This window comes from Chiloscyllium plagiosum, chromosome 10 (genome assembly GCF_004010195.1).
Source record: "Chiloscyllium plagiosum isolate BGI_BamShark_2017 chromosome 10, ASM401019v2, whole genome shotgun sequence".
Lineage (NCBI taxonomy): Eukaryota > Metazoa > Chordata > Chondrichthyes > Orectolobiformes > Hemiscylliidae > Chiloscyllium > Chiloscyllium plagiosum.
The window spans coordinates 15,458,106-15,481,858 of NC_057719.1; the positions used below are offsets into that span (position 1 = coordinate 15,458,106).

The 23,753-nt window shown below is 39.6% G+C and overlaps 1 protein-coding gene across 4 annotated transcripts in view; it reads left to right on the top strand.

The window, feature by feature from the left end:
• ylpm1 (YLP motif containing 1) overlaps positions 1 to 23,753 on the top strand; it is a 141,716-nt gene that overhangs the window by 84,226 nt on the left and 33,737 nt on the right. For all 4 annotated transcript variants that reach the window (XM_043697112.1, XM_043697114.1, XM_043697113.1 and 1 more), the window contains 3 exons: positions 4,128 to 4,273; positions 10,559 to 10,621; positions 18,307 to 18,426. In XM_043697112.1, the coding sequence (XP_043553047.1) occupies positions 4,128 to 4,273; positions 10,559 to 10,621; positions 18,307 to 18,426 (329 nt within the window). The remainder of the gene's footprint in view (positions 1 to 4,127; positions 4,274 to 10,558; positions 10,622 to 18,306; positions 18,427 to 23,753) is intronic.

A 23,753-nucleotide genomic window follows, 5' to 3' on the forward strand; every position in this document is an offset into this window, starting at 1 on the left:
TCTGATCTGGAGTTCTTCCAGCAACCAACACTTGCTGCAGATGTGGTCACTGCCGTTCACAATGGGATCAGCCAGCTCCCACATCATACAGCTACAGCACACCACCTGACCAGCCATCTCTGCTTAGAAAATGACTTTATTACTTTGTACAGGTTTGAGTTAAAATACTTCCTGATACCTCTCTGCTATAGTCTTTTTTTTTAAAAAAAACAATTAATAGATTAACAGTACTTAGTAAGGCGGTTAGAGGAGGATTCAGATCATTCTGTACTCACAAAATGTCTAGAAATAGAAGCAGGAGCAGACAAAGCCTGCTCTGCCATTCAGTATAATCAAGGTTAGGCATGGACTTCATCTCGACTTTTCTGCTTCCACTTTTATCCCTTGATTTCTTAAGAGACAAAAAGTTTGTCTGGCCCAACCTAAAATGCACTCTCAACAGCTGGGGGAGAGTTTTCCCAGGTTTTACTACCCTTTGAATGAAGTAATATCTTCTCACTTTAGTCCTAAATGATCAACCCCTAATCCTGAGACTACGTTCCTATGTTTCCTAACCAGTGAAAACAATCTTTTAGTGTCTACTCTGTCAAGCTCCTTCAGAATCTTGAATGTTTCAATGAGATTATTTCTCATTCTTCTAAACTTAAGTATTGGCCCAAGGGATGCATTGGTTGTAATTGGTTCTAATCCGGATTAGAAAACTGCTAATGTGACATCTACATTCAAAAAGGGGAAAGAGGCCAAAAAATGGCTAACTGTAGGACAATTAGCATACCATCTGCTTTGGAAAAATATTGGAATGAATTATTAAGGAAGTAATCCAGAACAGTTGCAAAATCAGAGTCGAATCAAAAAGAGACAGCATAACTTCATGAAACCTCAGATATGTCTGACTAATTTATTTGAGTTTTTGAGGAAGTCTTAGCCAGCGTGGATAGAGGGAAACTAATAGATGTGTTGTAATTGGACTTCCAGAAGGTGTTCAACAAGGTACCTCACAAAAAAGTTTAAGTCATAAGAGCCCCCGGTGTTAGAGGTAATATATTGATATGGAAAGCAAATTGCCTAATGGCAGGAAACATGAGTGAGGATAAAGGGTTCTTTTTCAGGTTGGTAACCAATCATTAGTGGGGCTCTCTGCTGCGACCACAATTATTTACAATATATAGAATGACTTGGAGAAAGATGTGAAAATACTTAGCCAAATTTGCATACAGCACAAAAATAGATGGAAAAGCAGGTTGTGAGAGGGATACAAGCAGTTTACAGAGAGATATTGAGAGCTTAAGTAAGTGGACAAAAAGTTAACGAATCAAATATAATATGAGAAAATGTAAAGTTAACTGTTGGGCAAATGCCCCCAATCTCTCTGAGCATTAACACTTAAAAGTTTCTTTTAATTACACGTTCCCACATGATATATTTCATATACTTAGCCTGTCTGTGGCTCTTTGTAATCTTTGTGTCCATCCTAAAGTTTGCCTTTCCACCTCATTTTGCATCATCCACAAATTTAATCCACTCTCTATCTTTTGATTTTGGAAGGAAGAACAAAAGAACAGAATTTTATTTAATCGGAGAGAAACTGCAGGCAACTGCGACAGAATGGGACTTGTGGATACTTTTACATGTAACACTAGCGCACACTTACAGCAGGAAGGCTAATTGGATGTTGGCTCTCATTTCAAAGGGGGTTGAAAGAATAGGGATATCTAAAGAAACAGTACAAGGTGTGGAGAGACCGTATCTGGAATACTATAAGCAGTTTTGATTCCCTTATTTAAGGAAAGATATAATTTAATTGGAGGCAGTTCAGAGGTTTACTAGGATGATCTGTAATATGGATGGATTGTCTTATGAGCAAAGCCAAAACAGTTTTGAGACTGAGATGAGAAGTAATTACTTCTTGGAGAGTTGAGGGTCTTTGGAACTCCTTGCCATATCGACCTGTGTGGCAGAGTACTCATGTATATTTAAGGCTGAGATAGATTCTAGATCAGTCATGAAATCACGTGTCATGGAAATTACAGGAAAGTGGAATGTCGGACCAGCCATAATTCTACTGAACGGTGAAGTAGATTTGAAGGGCCGAGCAGCCGATTCCTGTTCCTGTTTATGATGGGCATGTGGCCTTGTGGTATCACTGGACTATTAATCCAGAGTTTGGGTTATGTTCTGGGACACAGGTTTGATTTCCACCATAGCAAGTTGTGGAATATGAATTCAATAAAAATTCAGCATGGAGTCTAATGATCATTGTCAAACTGTTATCACTTGTCAGAAAAATCCATCTGGTTCACTAATGTCCTTTTGCAAGGGAAACTGCTATTCTTACCCAGTTTGGCCTACATGTGACTCCAGATCCTCAGCAATGTGGCTGACTCCTAACTGCCCTCTAGGCAATTAGGGATGGAAAATAAATGCTGGCCTAGATAGCGACACCCACATCCAATGAATTTTTTTTTTACTACTTGGCCTCCCATCTAAGGTCAACCCCATCATCCCAGGGAGAAATGTAAATCTATACTTCCTTAGATATGAAGACTGAAGCTGCACTCATTCCTCCAGATGGGATCTCACCAAAGCCCTTGTTCAATTATAGAAAGACTCCTTGAATTTCCAAACTTCTGGCAAACACAGCATTTCCCTTTCTAATATTTGTGCCCTACAAGTGACAGGCAATATCCATCTTCAATGAGAAAGAATCTGATGTTTTCCCTTTGACATTCATTGGCATTGCCACGGCTAATGCTCCGGTGAATACAACTTGGAGACTACTGTTGACCAGAAGCTGAACTGGATCAGTCATATAAATATTGTGGATACAAGAGCAGATCAAAGGCTGGAAATTCTTTGGCAAGTAACTCATCTGATGAGCCAAAGTCAGTTCACCATCTACAAGGCACAACTGAGGAGTGTGATGAAATATTTTCCACTTTCACAGCTGAGTGCACTTCCAAAGACATTTGAAGTCCAACAGTATCAAGGACAATATCTGTGTGCTTGACTGACACCCCATCAGCCACTGCATTCACTGCTTCTGCTAACAGTGTAAAATGGTAGGAATGTGTTCCATAAGCATATATGTTGTGCTGCGGCTTATCCTCAAGATTACTTCAACAGCATCTTCCAAACCCTCAACATAAACTGACTATAAGGACTGTTGCTGGAGCAAGAATCTGTAGCTTCCTCTATAACAACCCCGTGAGTGTACCTACACCATGTGGACTGCAGCATTTTAAGAAGGTAGCTCACCACTACATTCTCCAGGGCAATCAGGGATGGGAAATGAGTGCTGCCCAGCCAGCAGTGGCTGAATTGCATGAAATAGTAAAAAAAAGTGTGCAATGTCTGCATATTAACTGTCTGCATTCTATGGGTAAGTGCTTCTACATCTCTCTGCACGTCAATACTTAAAATTTCACATTTTCAAAAATAATTAATTTTTTCTGGTCTTATCACTAAGGTAAATTATTTCACTCTCCCTCACAATATGATCCTTTAGCAGTTTTGTTGCCCACTCACGTAACTTGTCTTATGGCTCTTTGTGTCTTTCCTACAGTTCGCCATTCCATGGTATAATTTGTATCATCATCAACTTTGATAGCGTAGTCTCGCTCTCTTAATTGAAGTCATTAGTAAAGGTTGTAAAAAGCCAAAGCCCAGCATTGATCCTGTGACACTCGGCTGGTCAGTTAGTTTATTTTACGATTTTTATTTCCAGTTTCATGATACTTCTATTTCAAATTAAGCTGTTCAGAGATTTTATTGTAGCTGGGACTTGAACCTGGATCTCCCAGTCCAGGGGTAGGGTCATATCCAGTGTGCCACAAGAGCATCATATATTGTCAGTATATTTTTGCACAGATGATAATCAAAATGATATTAAATCTAGATATGGTCTTACCATTCCATAAACTTGTGCCTTTAAGTTTTGTAAATTCTGAGTACTTGATTGTTCAGCATTGAAGTTTTCTTTATCATGCCCCGACTTTGGTGAGAAGAATCATTTTGCTTTTCACAAAATTGCTTCATTATCTGAATTGCACACCTGTGTTTGTAATCATTTATCTTGATTAATAATCTGATATCAGTATTAGTGAAATATCTCTTACCAAACATTTTAGGGGAAAGACGAGGATACTCTGACGAACGGATTCCACCTTCGGCCCCACATCCATCACATCCTCCTCCACGTGTTGAAAAGAAACCAGAAAGTAAAAATGTTGATGATATTCTAAAAATGCCTGGCAGGCAGAGCCGGCCTGACAGGGTGAGTTACGTTTTTTGCCTTATGACTTCTGCTGGCTTATCTTTCCATTTGTTTGATTTCTTCTTTGAAGAGGTAGCTAAGGCAGTGGATCAGGGTAGTGCTGTGGATGTTGTACATTTGAGTTTGGAAAAGCATTTAATATAGTGCCTCATGCTAGGTTAGTTAGCAAATTTACAAACGCTTGTGATTGATGGGGCTTGGCAACATTGATTAGAATTGGCGAACAGATAGGACACAAAGGGTAAGTATAGATGTGCATTTCTCAGACTGGAAACAAAGCAAAAGTGGCGTTCCATCAGTGTGACACTTGTTTTGTCTGATTGACATAAATGACTTGGAGATGATTCAGGGCAAAATCTCTAAAGTTGCAGATAATACTAAGGTAGGGAGAATAGTGACTGCAGAGGGACATTGACAAGTTAGCCAAATAGACATCTGACAGATGAATTTCAATAGAGAAAAATATGAGTGTGGGATTGTGTTCAAATAATGATCGAAATCGGTGAGTGGCAAAAGTAGCCTCTATATTCAGAAACTGCAAATAGCAGTTTTGCGGTTTCTGAATAAAGAGGCGACTTTTGCCATTCACCAATTTCTATCGTTATTTGAACACAATCCCACACTTTCATTTCTCTGCTATTTACAACTCCTTCCTCTAACCTATCTTTTACTTTTTTATCTATAAATACTAGTCTGATAAAACCCCTAATTAAGATTTACTGAAAAATTCAAATTTCAAAACCAGCCAGTTGTCAAATCTTCTCTTTGCAGATTTGCACTCCTGGTCAGTGTTGTTGCTTTTCTCTATGCAACGCCTTCTCGAGGCAGGTATCTCTCAGACAGTTCTGACTAGCAGTCTACGTCTGTTGGTCTTTTGGCACTTCTCCCCCCCCCAACTGTTCAATTTTTCCCAGTCTTACAGCCCCAAAGCATCAGATTGTGTCATTAGCTTTTAATATTGTCAATATACTAAATTCAGACTTGATTGGAGTTTGTTTTTTTTTGGCGGTGCAAGTTAAACCGATTGTCTTCATTCAAATTTGTTTTTGTCTCCAGACAACCAGCAACTCTGGCTTCTGGACCAAAAGGTTACATTGTATCTTGTTCAGAACACTTGGTGCTGCCGCGGTAGTTCTGCTAGCTTTTAATTTTTTTAAAGGTACAATACACCACATCTTCATAACACCTCCGCCCTTAAGAAAAAATGAACCATCATAATGAAAAGGTGGCTTTTTTATTCTATTCTTTAAACACATTACCCTAATGTACCGATAATCTAAGCTCACCGTAACTTCTTTTCCTTATCACAATATATCAAAAAAATTAAATAAGTACAACTCTCATCCAAACTTTATCAGTTAAATCCGCGATAATGCATCTGTGATTACCTTCTTACAGCCTGCAACATGTACAATTTTTAAATTAGAAGTCTGCAACATAAGACTCCAATGAAATAGTCTCATATTCTTGTCTTTAAAGCGTTCTAAGAATGTACATGGATCATGATCCATGTACACAACCGTCTCCGACACATTGTTCGTGACATAAACATTAAAATGTTGTAAGGCCAGTACCAAACTCAATAATTCTTTTTTGATCGTGGAGTATTTCCTCTGGTGGATGTTGAACTTCTTCGAAAAGTAACCAACTGGCCATTCAATCCCATTCTCATCTTCCTGTAGGAGTACAGATCCAATTCCTACGTCACTAGCATCGATGGCGACTTTAGAAGGTTTTGAAAAGTTTGGTGTAGCTAAAACTAGTTTGGTGGTTAATATTGATTTCAAATGGTTGAATACATCCTAGCAATGTTCTGTCCACCGAAACTGTTTTTCTTCAGCAAACCGTTAATGGTGCCACTACTTTGCTGATGTTTGGAACAAACTTCCAAATGAATCCGCTGAGTCCTAAGAATCAAAGCAGCTCTTTCTTCGAGGTTGGTCATGGAAATTCCTCGTTGGCCTTCACCTTTGCATTCCGTGTGGTCAAGCTTCCATGACTGATGTTATGTCCCAAGAACGTCAGCTTTGCTATTGCGAATTCAGTTTTGTTTAAGTTTATCACCAGTTTTGCTTCTCGTATCATTCAAAGAGCTCTGCCGAATGTACCATGTGATCGTTCCAGGACTTAGTAAAGTTCACTACATCGACCAAATAGACTGCACAGTTTGTTAACCCAACCACAACTCTGTTCGTGAGTCTTTTGAATGTGGCAGATGCATTCTTCAATCCAAAAGGCATTACTTTAAATTGATATCGCACATTTGGGGTTACAAATGCAGAAATTTCTTTCGCCATCTCTGATAAAGGTACCTGCCAGTAACCACGCATTAAGTCCAATTTGGTGATGTAACTGGCTTGTCTTTCTCGATACAGTCCTGAAAAATTCAAATTTCAAAACCAGCCAGCTGTTAAATCTTCTCATTGCAGATTTGCTGTCCCGGTCATTGCCGGTGTTTCTATCTGTGCAACTCCTTCTCTAGTCAGGTACCTCTCAGACAGTTCTGGCTAGAAGTCTATACCTGTTGATCTTTTGGCAGTCCTCCATAACAAGGGGAGTCACTCCAATCTTGGACCCTGCCAAATCATTCCAAAGAACAAACTGAATTCCTGGAACTGACACTGTGTCGATCACTCCCACTGTAACTTCCCCTCTGTCGATCACTCCCACTGTAACTTCCCCAGTCGTGAATTGGCACTCCAACCTGATCTTATATAGGGGAACCCTAAATTTCTGTTATCTATCCCACAAATTACCACACTCTCGGTTAACAGATCAGAAAGAGTGCATATTTCCTCATCTCTTACTATCAGCGACCGGTGAGATTCTCTATCTCTCAAAATTATAACTTCTTGTCGTTATCTCCCTGTTCTTCCTGAGTAAACTTTATCCAAACAGGTCAATTCTTTGTCGAGATCAGGTATTAACTCTGTACCCAGCCTCTGCCTAGGCCGTGCACTCTCCTGCATCTCCTCTGTTCTTCTTGGGGTCTCCTTTACTACCTTCACTAATGCGGAGAAAGTGAGAACTGCAGATGCTGGAGATCAGAGCTGAAAAATGTGTTGCTGGAAAAGTGCAGCAGGTCAGGCAGCATCCAAGGAGCAGGAGAATCGATGTTTCGGGCATTCCTGAAGAAGGGCTTATGCCTGAAACGTCGATTCCCTCCTTGGATGCTGCCTGACCTGCTGCGCTTTTCCAGCAACACATTTTTCAGCTACCTTCACTAATGTCACTGGCTTAGCTTTTTTTACTGCATCTTTTCCCATGGTGCCTTTCTTTAACAACCAGCGCTATGACTTTTTGCCCCACTTTATCACAGTGGAAACACGTGAAGCCTTTCACTTCCTTTCCACCCTCTTGGGCTTCTTTTTTATCCTATGCTCTCTACGTTTGGTTTCGTAGTGTAGCATCTCCCAACTTCTATCCCTCACAGGACGAAATTCTGGCCAGAAGCTGTCTCATGCACCACATGTACTCATCTGCTAATTCTGCTGCCCCTCTCACTTCCTGAACTTTCTGTTCCTCCACTTAAATTCTTGCCATCTCTGGAAGTGAGTTTTTAAACTCCTTCAGCAGAATAATCTCTCGTAGAGCCTCAAAGGGTTCTATCTATTTTCAAAGCATGCATCCATCTCTCAAAATGACTATGTTTAATTCTTTTGAATCCAGCATAAGTCTGACCTGGTTCTTTGTGATTCTGAGCCGCTGTCTGTATGCTTCTGGTGCCAATTTATAAGCACTTAAAACAGCCTGTTTAACTTCTTCATAATCTCTTGACACCTCATCTGAGAGTGTGGTAAATACTTCACTCGCTCTGCCTACTAGTTTAGTCTGAAATAGCATTACCCCTAAATCCTCGGACCACTCCATCTGCCTAGCCAATTTTTCAAATTAAATAAAGAAGGCTTCAACCTCTTTCTCATCAAAATGTGACAGAGTTTTGACATATTTGTGTATATCACTATCTTCCTGAAGAAGGGCTTCTGCCCGCAACGTCGATTCTCCTGTTCCCTGGATGCTGCCTGACCTGCGCTTTTCCAGCAACACATTTTCAGCTCTGATCTCCAGCATCTGCAGTCCTCACTTTCTCCTATATCACTATCTTCTCTTTTAATCTCCATCCTGTTAACTTGACTTTGCTGACTAAGTCGCAACTTCTCAAATTCAAACTCTCTTTTTGCTCAGGTAAGTACCATCTCTCTCTCTCTCTCCTTTCTCTCTCTCTGTCTCTCTCCTCTCTTTTTCTTTCTCTCTCCTCCTTGCTTACTTCTCTTTTTGTTTATCAACTAAGTCCATTTTCCTCAATTGTAATTTAAGTGTTTCTACCTCTAATGCACTTGTCTGTGTCTCTGATGCACCTCAGTGTTTGAGTTACTCCCTTACAATTTCAGCTTTACTTTTGTCTTTGGTTAAACTCAAATCTTTCTTAATTGCTAATTCTAAAGGCATGGCTTTTTTCTTTCCTTCTAAAAATTCTTGGCAAATTTGAGGATCATCTTCAAATCCCAGAACCCTTTTAGCAATTTTAAGAACAATTTCTCTCACTTTTAATTTAATCAGCCACCAGTCACCGAAATTAAACAAATTGTCTCGCCTGCGTTTTATTTAAAGAATTGGGACACTAACCTGCAAGTGTTTAAATCTGCTGGTGTTTTTTGTATACCCAAATCTATTCAAATCTGTCTAAACCAGTTCAAATCACAAATCCAGGACCCAAACTGTTCAAATCGCAGACAAAAGCCCCCAAACCATTCAAAGCCTGGATGAGCCCCCAATTGTTATGACACGGGGTATATCCTCCTGCTTAATTTAAACCAGCAACACAGAAAAGATTTATTACTTGCAGTAATCTGTGAAAATTCAAGAGACCAAGAACTATTTAAAGTACCAATTAACAACTTTTTTTCTTAAAGTATAACTGAGAATAATTAACTAACAACTATTTACACCTGCTTCCTCTAACCTATCTTTTACTTTCCTTTCTAGACTACTACTCAGATAAAACCCCTGATTAAGTTTTACTCAAAAATTCAAATTTCGAAACCAGCCAGCTGTTAAGTCTTCTCTTTGCCAATTTGCTGTCCCAGTCGTTGTCGATGTTTTTCTCTCGCCAACTCCTTCTCTAGACAGGTACCTCTCAGACAGTTCTGGCTAGCAGTCTGCATCTGTTGATCTTTTGGCAGTTCTCCCCCAACTATTCAATTTTTCCCAGTCTTATACCTGCAAAGCATCGGGTTGTGTCATTGGCTTTTAATGTTGTCAATATACTAAATTCAAACTTGATTGGAGTTTAATTTTTTTTTGGAATATAATTTAAGCTGATTGGCCTAATTCAAATTTGATTTTGTCTCCAGGCAACCAGCTACACTAGCTGCTGGACCAAAAGATTACATTATATCTTGTTCAGAACACTTGGTGCTGTCAGGTAGTTCTGCGAGCTTTTAACTTTCTTAAAGGTACAGTACACCACATCTTCATAACACTAAGCAACACCCTATTTCTTCACCCATCATTGGTATGTAATGAAGCTATAAGGCCAGAATATTGTACCCAGAGAACCATCACTTGTCACATTCTACTGATTTTTATCCTTATTGTTGGTCTCTAATCTCTGGAACAATTATTGTTGCATATCAGATCATTCTCAGTCTATCTGCAACTTTATCAGATGATCAAAACAGCGTGCACCAACCTTTTTCCTGTTCTTCAGTGGTGTTGACCTTACTTGAATCCGTTTTAAATATACGTCATAGGCAGAGCTTCCCTTTGCATGCACCGGTATCACACAAAGGCCTCCTAAGGGCTCTGTCTATACCTACATTTAAAGAAATCTGCAACTGTAACTCAAATCTGAAAGAATGCAGTTGTACCTTTACTGGATTACAAGTAAATTTTCAATTTCATACAGGTTATTTAATTTATTTTACTGATTCTATTGCTTTAAATGCAATGTTCCTATGTTAAGCAATGATTGCTTGTCCAGAGTGTCAGCTGTCAGCTTATACTTCATATTTAGAATATCTGTCTTTCTGTGTACAGTAATAGGATTTGCTTTAGAATGACTTTCAGAGGGGGATTATTAATTATAAATGTCATGATTGAATACCATTCTTTTAAGAGATAAGGGCAAGATCCATTTGTTTATCTTCTGTCACAGTAATTGTATTGTTTGTGCTAAGAACTCATTTGACTTCAGAGAAAATTTAATTAGTTTAGATCAGCATATTTTATATGTGGTTTGGATCATTATGTTTTGCAGTAACATTGAACATTATTTTCTTACAGATTGTAGTTATTATGCGAGGACTCCCTGGAAGTGGGAAGACACATGTTGCTAAACTCATTCGTGTGAGTATAACCATCTGTCAACTTATTTGAAAGTTTACAGTTCTATCACGTCATAAATCATGGGCTGTGAGCATAATTGGCTTGTCAGCATTTATTATACACCCTTATTTGACCTTGATAAGGTGTGGTGATCTACCTTAAGTCACTGCAGTGAATTTCATGTACTTGTATCCAAAGGGAATTCCAGGATTTTGACCCAGTGACAGTGAAAGAACAGTTAATTAATTCTAAGTCAGAATGGTGTGTGAACTTGGAGAGGAATAGCAGATGATGGTGTTCCCATGCATCTGCTTTCCTTGTCCTTCTAGGTGGTGGGGACCATGGGTTTCATAGGTATTGTTTGACGATGCTTGGTTGGTTCCTGCAGTGCATTGTGTAGATGGTACATACTTGTGCCACTTTGTGCTTCATTGATGAAGAGAGTGACTGTGGAAAGTTTAGGTGTCAATCAAGCTTTATCCTTGATGATTTTTGAGTTCTTGTGTTGTTGGAGCTTCACTCATCTAGGTTTGTGGAGATTATTCCATCACAATACTCCTAAGTTGTAGATGGTAGACAAGCACTGTTGAGTGAGGAAGTTAGTTATTTGCCACAGACCTCCAGCATCAGACTTGATGTAGACACATTATTTATATTGTTCATTCTGTTCAGTATTTGATCAATGGTAACCCCCAAGAATGTTGTTAGGAAGGATTCAGTGATGGTAATACCGTTGAATGTATTGGGCAAATGTTCGATTTTCATTTTTTCGTGATAGTCTTGTTTGACACAAATCTCATTTATCAGCACAAGTTTAGTTGTCCATGTTTTGCTGCACGAGAATATGGATTCCTTCACTGTCCAAGGAAGTGTGAAGTGTGCAATCATCACCCCCACTACTCACCTAATGACATAGGAAGGTCATTGATGAAATGGCTGAAGGTGCTTGGGCCTAGGACACTGCCTTGAGTAATTTAAAGCTTTTGTGCCATAGTAGTAATTTCTTTACTCTTGGGCCAGCATAGCTGTTTTCAACCCCTGGCTACCCTAGACATGTGTCATATGTGTCTGAACAGGTTAAATAAAAATATTTACCCTGAGGAATTATTGCAATGATATTGTGGGACAGAGGTGATTGACCTTGAGCAATCGCACCAGTTTTCTTGAGGTGTATATGTCATCAGAGAGCTTTCCTCTGATTTCCATTGATACCTGTTTCGTTAGAACTACTTAATGCCATGCTCAATGAAATGCAGTCTGTCAAGGGCAGTTGCTCTCAGTTGTGGAGTTCAGCTGTTTTGTCTGTGTTCAGACCAAAGATGTAGTGAGATCAGAAGCCCGATGACCCTAATATTAGCCAAAAGAGGCATCAATGAGCAGGTTACTACTATACAAGTGTTACTTGCAAGTTTGTGTCTCAGCTACTGAGAAGAATGAATAGCTCTGTGCCATGCAAACCAAGAAGAGCCTAGCTAGTTGATGTCAACCGGAATGGACAATTTACTTTCGTCTCCGCATAGAGGCTTCTTCGATAGCAGATTCTGAGTATTCCAGCGTTCGTCATTTTAATATACTTTTCCCAAACGGAAATTAATATGAGACGAACTTTGCCATGATTTTTACTTATTTTCTTCTAATCTATGACTTAGGTCATTTTTACTGGTTCCAAAAGTAAAGTGAGTTATAAAACTTTTCACTTTTTTAAAAATGTGTGCGACACTAAATTGCTAGTCTATTCTATTCTTCAGCATTTCTGATTAGAAAAGGTGAGGCAGCATATCTGCCCTGTTTGTAATTCAGTTCTTACTTGGTGTATATGCTTGTACATGTGTTCCCTTTGATTGCACCTGAAAATGCGACATGAGTAGTGTTTTGATTACAGAAAGCATCACTGCTTTACTTAGAGAGGATATTCTGGGGGGATCGTCAAGTAACACTTTATAGGTGGAACTGAGAAATAAGAAAGGGGTAATCACCTTGATGGAATTGTACTGTTAGCCTCCCCAATTGTCATAAGAACTAGGAACAGGGATTGGCCATCTGGCCTTTTGAGCCTGCTCCACCATTCAGTAAGGTCATGGCTCATCTTTTTGTGGTCTCAGCTCCACTTACCCGCCCTTTCACCATATCCCTTAATTCCTTCATTGTTCAAAAAATTATTGATTTTAGCTTTAAAAACATTTACTGAAGTAGCGTCAGCTACTTCACTGGGCAGGGAATTCCATAGGCTCACAACCCTCTGCGTGAATAAGTTCCTTCTCAATTCATTCCTAAATCTGCTCTGCCTAATTTTGAGGTTATGCCTTGTCCTTGTTTCACCTGCAAGTGGAAACATTCTCTCTCCATCTAACTTATCTATTCCCTTCATAATTTTATATGTTTCTATAAGATCTCCCCTCATTCTTCTAAATTCCAGTGAATGTAATCCCAGTCTACTCAGTCTCTCCTCATAAACCAATCCTGTCAACTCCGGAATCAACACAGTGAACTTCCTCTTCACCCCTCTAGGGCCAGTACATCCTTTCGCAAGTAAGGAGACTAAAGCTGCACGCAGAACTCCGGGTGTGGCATCACCAGCACCCTATACAGCTGTAACATAATCTCCCTGCTTTTAAACGCAATCCCAACAGCAGTGAAGGACAAAATTCCATTTGCCTTCCCAATTACCTGTTGTACCTGCAGACCAACCTTCTGTGATTCATGCACAAAGACACCCAGGTCCTCTGTATAGCAGCATGCTGTAACTTTTTACCATTTAAGTAATAGTCCTTTTTACTGTTACTCCTACCAAAATGCATGACTTTACATTTATTAACATTGTATTCCATCTGTGAGACCTTTGTCCACTCATTTAAAGTATCTATGTTCCTCTGCAGGAACTTGAGGAGCAAATATGGAGGGAGATCTCAGATATCTGTCAGAATAATGGGGGTTGTAATAGTAGAAGTTTTCAACTTTAGAGTGGGGCTGCCAGTGTGAAGGACTTGGATGGGGAGAAATTTGTTGTGTGTTCAAGAAATGTTTCTTTATCAATATGCACTTACTAGAGAAGGAGCAGAACTTGGCCTTCTCTTAGGAAATAAGGCAGAGCAAGTGACTGCAGTATTAGTGGGGGAGCAGTTTGGGACCAGTGACCATAATCCTATTACTTTTAAAATAGTTGTGAAAAAGGATAAGCCTTGCATAGAAGTTCTAAATTAAGGCCATGTTTTGCTCCTTCTGTAGTAGGTACATATTGATAAACAAGTCCAATTTGAAGGTACTAGACAGGAGCTTTCAAAAGTTAATTGGGGAGGCTCTTCACAGGTCAAGGAATGACTGGTGTGTGAGAGGTTTTCAAAAGTGAGATAACAAGAGTTTCGAGACTGCATGTTCCTGTTAGAGTGAAGGGCAAAAATGATAGGAGTAGGGAACGCTGGATGACTAGAGATAATGGGACTGTGGTCAACAGAAAGGAAGAGGTATATGTCAAGTATTAAACGTCTGGGATCAGGTGATTCCTTTGAGAAATATAGGGCTAAAGTATAGTACACTAAAGAGGGAAATGAAGAGGGCAAAAAAGGGATAATAGATTGCTTTGGTCGATAGGGTTAAGGAGAATCCAAATAGATTTTACAAGTATATTAAGGGTTACTAGGGAGAGAATAGGGCCCATTCAAGATCAATTAAGCCATCTATGTGTGGAACCATAGGAGATGGAAGAGATACTAAAGAGATAAAATATTTTGCATTGGTATTTCCTGTGGAGAAAGGTGAAGAAACTAGGGGAACTGAGAGAAATAAATAATGATGTCATAAAAAGAGTCCTTATTACAGAAGAGGAAGTGCTGGAAGTCTGAACACACAAAGGTAATGAATCCTCAGGACCTGATCAAGTATATCCCAGGACATTGTGCAAAGCAAGGGAAGAAATTGTAGGGCCCCTAGCAGAGATATTTGTGTCATCGACAACCACGGGTGAGGTGTTGGAAGCCTGGAAGGTGACCAATATTGTGCCATTATTTTAGAAAGGCAGCAATGAAAAGCCTAGAAACTATAGATCAGTGAGCCTGACATTAATGGTGGGTATGTTGTTGGAGGGGATTCTGAGATAGGATTTGCATGCACTTGGAGAGGCAAAGACTGATTAGGGATAGTCAGCATGGCTTTGTACGTCGAAAATTGTGTCTCACAAATTGGATTGAGGTTTTTGAGAATGTGACCGATAGAACAGATGAGAACAGAGCAGTATGCTTTGTCTAAATGAGCTAGTTAGGCCGTTGACAAGGTTCTACATGGTTAACTGTTTAGTAAGGTGAAATCACATGAGATCCAGGGAGAGCTCGCCAATTGAATACAAAATTGACTTGGCAGTAGGAGACAGATAGTTGTGTGTAGAGAGTTATTTTCGGTCTAGAGGCCTGTGACCAGCCGAGTTTTTCAAAGATCAGAGCTGGACCCACTGTTGTTTGTAATTTATTTAAATGGATGAGAACATAGGAGGCATTGTTAGTAAATTTTCAGATGACACCAAACGTGGTGGTATAATGCACAATGAAGAAGGTTATTTAAGAGTACAACAGGATCTTGATCAGTTGGGCCAAGGAGTGACAAATAGAATTTAATTTACATAAATGCAAGGTGTTGTATTTTGTAGAACAAACTGGGCAGGATTTGGACAGTTAATGGTAGGTCCCTGTGAAGTATTGTCAGAGGGACCTTGGGATGCAGGTGCACAGTTCCTTAAAATCATGTCTAAGGTAAACAGGGTGATAAAGACGGCGTTTAGCACACTTGCCTTCACTGGTCAGAGCATTGAGTATAGGAATTGGGACATCATGCCGCTGCTGTGCAGGGCACTGAAGAGGCCACTTTTGAAATACTGCATACAGTTCTGATTGTCCTGCTATAAGAGAGATGTTATTAAACTGGAAAGGGTGCAGAAAAGATTTACAAGGATGACTCTCAAATTCATGAAGCATTGCATATTTTAAATTGCAACATTTAAAAGGCATCTGGATATTTGAATAGGAAGGGTTTAGAGGGATATGGTGCCAAGTCTGGCAATTGGAACGAGATTGGGTTGAGATAGCTGGTCGGCATGGACAAGTTGGACTGAAGGGTCTGTTTCCATGCTGTACATCTCTATGACTCTGTGTTGCTGGGACTGAGAGCTTTGAGCTATCCGAAGAGGCTGGATAGGCTGGGTCTTTTTTCCCTGACGTGTAGGACTTTGAGGTGAATTGTCAAAGTCTTATTCCGAGGGTAGGGGAGCCTAAAACCAGAGGGCATAGGTTTAAGAGGAAAGATTTAAAAGTGAGCTGAGGAGCAGTTTTATTTTCCACACAGGGTGGTGCATACATGGAATTTACTGCCAGAGAAAGTGATAGAGGCAGGTACAATTACAACATTTAAAAGCCATTTGGACCGATACATGAGTAGGAAAGATTGAGGGAAATGGGCCAAAAGCAGACAACTGGGACTAGTTTGTTTTGGGAAACCTGGTTGGCATGGATGAATTGGACTGAAGAGTCTGTTTCTGTCCTGTATGACTCTGTGACTCTAAATGTACTTTAAGGGATTGTCTTTGGGGAGTCTAGAGATGAGTTTCTTGTCCCAGTGTCTGACTTGCCCTTTATCCACTTTATTTACATGACTGAATCAGGCTGTGATGAATGATTATCATCATCACAGTTGATGTTAATGATGGGGGATTGTGTGATTTTAATATTGAGATTCTCTCTGGTTAGAAGCAGTTATTGCCTGGCATTCCTATGGTTTGATATTATGAAGGTGTAGGTATGTGCTATATCTTTGAGAGAGACTGGAAGTTGGCATAGGCTTAGAGAGGCACACAGTGTGTTGAAAGAATTAGAATTTAATATTTGACTGCGAAACCAATCGTGCAGGTGAGTTGCCATGATACATGAACAAATTCAAATTTGGCCAAATTTTAAATTATGCCCCAGATACCAAAATCCAATCAAGTTTGAATTTAGTATTTTGACAACATCAAACTAGTGAAATGATCCAATGTTTTGGAGTATAAAACCAGACATATTGAACAGTTAGGGGGAGAACTACCAAGAAAACCAACAAGTATAGACTGCTTGCTGAATAGCTCTCTGAAAAGTACCTGTTCATATGAAAGACCTGTGAAGCAGAATACTGAAGAAAGGATGATAGATGAAAATCTACAGAGGAAGATATAAAGAGAAGATTCAACAGCTGGCTGGTTTTGAAATTTGAATTTATTTTGTAAATCCTAATTGGTGTTTTTATCAGACCAGTATTATAGAGTGGGCAAAGTGAAAGGAATTGTAAATAGCTGTTAAGAAATAAAATTGTTAAATAGTGACCTCTGGGATAGTTCTTTGCCTCTCAAAATTTAACAGATTATGGGGCAAGGTGAACTTCTCGGTGTGTCGGGTTTAAATTAGCAGAGGGGTTTACCCCATGTCGTGACACCTGGGTATGACTTTCTACTTAACAGCCCAAGCCTAAATATTATCTAGGTCTTGCTGCATATGCAGAGTGGCTGCTTTAGTATCTGCAAAATTGCAAATGGTTCTGAATGCTGTACAGTCGTCATTGAATACCTCACTTCTGACCTTATGATAAAGGAAGGTCATCAAAGCAGTTGAAAATGATTGCTGCTTGAACATTCCCCTTAGATACTCTGTCAGCGATGTCCAGGGACTGAGATGAAGACCTCCAATTATCACAACCATCTTCATTTGTGCTCGGTTTGGTCTCAATCAGCAGAGAGTTTTCCTGTCTTCGTGTTGGCATCAAATTACCTAAGGCTTCTAGTGCCACATTGCATCAAGGGTATTCACATTAATTTGAAGTCAGTTATATTTCCATTTTTAGTCTAAGGTTTTATTGAGATCAGGAGCCAAGTGCTATTGGCAGAACACAAAGTGAGCATCTGTGAGTAGATTATTGCTATGTAAATTCCAATTGATAGTACAGTCAACAACTTCTTCCACCATTTTACTGATGGTTGAAAGTAGATTTGGTATGGTATTTGATTTTATTGGATTTGTCCTTTTTGGGGATAGAACAATCTTCGGCAATTTTCCATGTTGAGGGGTCGACATCAGAGTTGCTAGTATACTGGGACATCTTTGCTGATGGAATGGCTAGTTTCTGGAGCATAAGCTTTCCATGCTAGTGCTAGGGTGTTGTCAGGACCTTTGATGCCTTCAGTGCTTTCAGCTGTTTTTCGATATCATATGAAATGAATTGAATTGGCTGATGACTAGCATCTGTGATGTTGGGGATCTTGGGAGGAGGCCAGAGTGGATCATCCACTGATATTTCTGTCTGAAGATGGTTGCAAATATTTAAGCCTTATCTTTTGCACTGACGTATTGGCCTCCTCCATCATTGAGAATGGAGATTTTTTATGGAGGCTCTTCTGCCAGCTTATTCTTTTATTGTTTGCCACCATTCATGACCGGATGTGGTAGGAGTGCAGTACTTACATCTGATTTGTTGATCAAAGAATTGTTTGGCTCTGTGTCTAAATACTAAAATCTCTCCAAAATAATTTCAAACTTTTGAATAGGAATTTCTGTTTTGACAAGTTCTGTTTTTTAACTTCATCAAAGGTACAATATTGAATCGTGTTTGTCTTTAAAAGGTAGGTAATAAATTAGAACCATTTTGGAAAGTATCTTTTTGTGAACTTAAGTATTTATGTCTCTGTGCTTATTTTTTAGGATAAGGAGGTGGAGTATGGAGGAGCTGCGCCACGCGTTCTCAGCCTGGATGATTACTTCATGACTGAGGTGGAAAAAGTAGTCAAAGACCCAGACAGTGGCAAGCGAATCAAAAAGAAGGTAAGCATTGAGAAAATTAGTTATAACTATATTTTGTTTCAATCAGAACGAACCGTACTGGAATCACTGATGGCACCAAGATATGCTTTTGATCTCTGAAGCTTGAAATTAAAAATCTCTTTCTAAATAAAAAGATATAAAAGAAAATTGTTGGCCATGTGGTTTCCAAAATGAAAAAAGTTTCTTTGGTGAATGTGGGGCCACGGGACAAAACAGAAATTTGCAGATGGATTAGGTTATAGAAGTTGATAGATCTTTTACTTGAGAACTTGTATTTAAACAGCAGCTTCCATGATTTTATATGCATCATAGAAACTATAGCCATTGAACTATTCTGTAAATATAATGCCAAGATGAACAAAGGTTTATAATCTCCAAGTTAAGAATTTTCTTGCATTTGCTCAGTGGCCGTAAGATGTAGGAGTAGAAGTCAGCCATTTATCCTATCAAGTCTGCTCCATTGTTCAGTGAAATCAGGCTGATCTGATAATGCTTACCTCCACTTTCTTGTCTTTTCCTTACAACCCTTGATTCCCTTACTGATTTTAAAAATTGCCTCTCTTGACCTCCAGCATACTTAACATCCTCCACAGCCCTCTGTGATAAGGAATTCAACAGATTCATAACCCTCAGAAGAAATTCGTCCTCACCTCTGTCTTAAATGTGCAATTCTTTATTCTGAGATTATGTCCTCTGATCCTAGACTCTATCACAAAGGGCAACAACCTCTCCATTTGTACCTATCAAGTCCTGCAAGAATCTTAATTGATTCATTCTTCTAAATTCCAATAAGTTCAAGCCAAACCTACTTGGCCTCATCTCAAAACTCAGCACCTCCATATCCAAAATCAGCCAAGTGAACCTTCTCTGAACTGTCTCAAGTGCCAGTAGATCTTTCCTTAGATAAGGCATGCAAAACTGTTCAGTGTTCCAGCTTTGGTTAGTTGAATGCCTTGTATAGATTTTGCAAAACCTCCTTGCTTTTATATACTCCATTCAGAAACATAAAGGCCAACATTCCATTTGCCTTCCCTATTACGCATTGAACTTGGACAATAACTTTGTGTGATTCATGCATGAGGACTCCCAAATCCTTGTTTTACAGCTTGCTTTCTGCAACCTTACTCCATTTAATTAATATTCAGCTCCTCCTCTTCATAAAGTGCATAACATTTTTCTACATTATATTCCACCTGCCAAGTCTTTTGCCCACTTGGTTAAACTGTCTGTATCCCCCTGCAGACTCTGTGTTATCCTCACCACTTGCTTTCCCACCTACTTTTGTGTCTTCTGCAAACTAAGCTATAAGACATTGACTTCCCTCAGTCATCAATATATTTTAGAAATAATGGAGGCTCCAGAAGTTAATTCCTGTGGTATTCTACTAGTTTCAGGTTGTCACAAAAAAGTCAAAACAATAGCAGTTTAAAAGGGAGAAGAGCAGACAAAGGAAGCACATGGTGAGGACAATGCAGGAGAGAGAGAGAACCTGCATAGTTACCACCTTTGCTGTTTAAGTTTGTGTATCGCTGGACTTCGGAGTGCATCTGGGAAAATTAACAAACAGTGAAATTCTGCCAGAGGATGTGGTGGAGGCTGGTGCAATTGTAACATTTAAGAGGCATTTGGATGGGTATATGAATAGGAAGGGTTTGGAGAGATATGGGCTAGGTGTATATGGGCTTTGTGTATTGAGTCGGAAGAGATAGGAGAGGTCTTGAACAAGTACTTCTCTTCAGTATTTACGAACGAGAGGGACCGTATTGTAGAAGAGGAGAGTGTGAAATGGACTGGTAAGCTAGAAGAGATACCTGTTAGGAAGGAAGATGTGTTGGACATTTTGAACAACTTGAGGATAGACAAGTCCCCCGGGCCTGACGGGATATATCCTAGGATTATGTGGGAAGCAAGAGAGGAAAGTGCAGTACCGTTGGCAATGATCTTCTCGTCATCACTGGCAACGGGGGTGGTACCAGGGGACTGGAGAGTAGTTGAAGTCAGAGAGTGGTGGTAGATGGTAAATATTCAGCCTGGAGCCCAGTTACAAGTGGAGTTCCGCAGGGATCAGTTCTGGGTCCTCTGCTGTTTGTAATTTTTGTTCATGACTTAGATGAGGGAGTCGAAGGGTGGGTCAGTAAATTTGCAGATGATACGAAGATAGGTGGAGTTGTGGACAGTGAGGAGGGCTGTTGTCGGCTGCAGAGGGACTTAGATATGATGCAGAGCTGGGCTGAGGAGTGTCAGATGGAGTTCAACCCTGCCAAGTGTGAGGTTGTCCATTTTGGAAGAACAAATAAGAATGCGGAATACAGGGTTAATGGTAGGGTTCTTAGTCAGGTGGAGGAACAGAGGGATCTTGGGGTCTATGTACATAGATCTTTGAAGGTTGCCACTCAGGTGGATAGAGTTTGTAAGAAGGCCTATGGAGTATTATCGTTCATTAGCAGAGGGATTGAATTCAAGAGTCGTGAAGTGATGTTGCAGCTGTACAGGACTTTGGTTAGGCCACAGTTGGAGTACTGTGTGCAGTTCTGGTCGCTTCACTTTAGGAAAGATGTGGAAGCTTTGGAGAGGGTTCAGAGAAGATTTACCAGGATGTTGCCTGGAATGGAGAGGAAGTCGTACGAGGCTAGGTTGAGAGTTCTCGGCCTTTTCTCGTTGGAACGGCGAAGGATGAGGGGTGAGTTGATAGAGGTTTATAAGATGATCAGAGGAATAGATAGAGTAGACAGTCAGAAACTTTTTCCCCGGGTACAACAGAGTGTTACAAGGGGACATAAATTTAAGGTGAAGGGTGGAAGGTATAGGGGAGATGTCAGGGGTGGGTTCTTTACCCAGAGAGTGGTGGGGGCATGGGATGCGCTGCCCGTGGGAGTGGTAGAGTCGGGATCATTGGCGACCTTTAAGCGGCATTTGGATAGGTACATGGATGGGTACTTAATCTAGGTTAGAAGTTCGGCACAACATCGTGGGCCGAAGGGCCTGTTCTGTGCTGTATTGTTCTATGTTCTATGTTCTAGGTGCTGGCAGGTGGGACTAGTTTGGGTTGGGATATCTGGTCGGCATGGACGGGTTGGACCGAAGGGTCTGTTTCTGTGCTGTACATCTCTATGACTCTAATCTCTTATCCCAACTGTCTTTCTTCTATGAGTTGGCCAGTCTTTGATATTTGCTAACATACTTTCTCCAAACCATAGACTCTTAACTTAAGTAACCTACTACACATTATCAAACCTTCTGGAAATCCAGATATATTACATCCACTGCTTCCTCTTTATATATCCTGCTTGTTACTTCCTCAAAGAATTCTAATAAATTTGTCAGCCATGATTTCCTTTCATGAAGCCATGCTGACTCTGCTTGACCATATTGTATGTTTCTAGGTCCTCAGCTATTGCATCGGCTATAATATATCAACAGTTTCCTAATGGCACATTAAGCTAACTTACCTATAGTTACCCAATTTTTGTATCCTGCCCTTTTTAAAAGAAATGTTTGGCAGTTTTCCAATCTGTGGAACCTTTCCAAAATCAAAGGAGACATGGAAGATTGCTACCAGTGCATGCAATATCTCTGTAGCTACTTTCTTTAATATCCTAGGATACGTCCCATAAGGACCAGGGAACTTATCAGTTTTTAGTTCCCCCAGCAATTTTTCTCTAGTGATGGTTATTTTATTTATTTCCTTGCTACCTCGTACCCCTTGATTAATTTTGGAATGCTATTAGTATCTTATCCCATGAAAACAGATGCCAAGTGTGATTCAACTCCTCTGCCATTTCCTGGTTCCATATTATTACTTCTCTAGCCATGTTGTCTAAGGGACCTATGCTCACTTTTTGTTGGTTTTTAAAACTTTCCCAATCTTCTGCTTACCACTAAACTTTGCCACATTTGTATGTTTTCTTTTCTTTCATTTTGAAGCTGTCCTTAACTTTCTGGTGAATTACGGTTGGCTTATTCCCTTCCAAGAATACTTGTTCCTCATGGGAAATAACTTTGCTGTGAGCCATGAGCCATTTACTTAAATTTATCACCTGTACATTCTATGATCTGTGAATCACAGGAAAGCCTCCTTCAATATGCAATGAATTACTCAGTCGAACCATATTTATATCACTCTTAAAATTCCAGAATTAAAACTTCTATTTAGCTATTATTTGCAAATTTTATCTACTATAGATCTTGTTACTTCCTGTAAGTCATATTGAAGATACAAACCATGGGCCTTAAGTCAGAAACTTGCACCATTGCCTTGCCTGCGTCATCAGGACCCTTGAATAGGGCAACAAAAAGGAAATAATGGAATAAGTGACTTATGTGATTGCTTATAAAGGTCTAGTCTTTTTCTTTGACCTTTGACTGTAAAGTTACACAAATCTTGCCAATGACATTTGGAATCTTATTTTTATAGCTCTTCCTGCCTCTGTAAACATGAGTAATTACGGTTTTGCTGAATTTCACCACCATTTAATGGTAGAGTCACCTGACAGTGGTGTAATTTATCGCTAATAGTTTCTTTGATTCCATTGCTTACGTGACTAAATGTGAGCTAGACTCCCACATGCGAAGTATCACCCTGCTCAGTTTTGTGACATTATGACAATGTAATCTAAACTGAAGCAGTCTGATAGATTCTGCCAAAAAGGTTTCAACTTATGGACATTGCACTTCTGAGTGTCATTTTTCAGCATTGTATAAAAACTGGCTACCAAGACTTTGTGCAAACCTGTTTATATACACATCCAATGCTAGAAAATGAAATGACTATTTGGTTTCCAATTTGCTACTATTGCGGTAATATGAACCTTATAAATTTACATGCTGACTGAACAGTTATGTAACTGAAATACAAGATTTTATTAAAATGAAGAATGTTCAAACGCTTGTTATATGCACTTGATTGAATTGTTGACTTTTATAGTCACCTGACATTGCAGCACATGGGTTTCAGCCTGCTTGTATTCTTGGATCAAGAAAAGTTTGTTTTCTGCCTAAGTTCAAATTAGCATAATTTTTCTATAATTTTCAATATTTTTTCTAAACAATACATCTTGATTCTCATTGTAATAAAGTTTGTAATATGCAGTAGTCTATCTCCCTTTTCCTATAAATCCAGCTTGGTGTTAGTTTGAAATCTTTGACCCACAGAGTTTTAAGTGCTTAAGGCTAAAACTTAATGCTGTGGACGAAGATGCATCAGATAAACTGCGCACACTGTATCATCATCATCACATCTCCCTTCCTTCTCTCTTTTTCTTTCTGTATATCTCACACACATTCACTTACAGGCACACGTGTGCACACAAACATCATCTGTGCACACA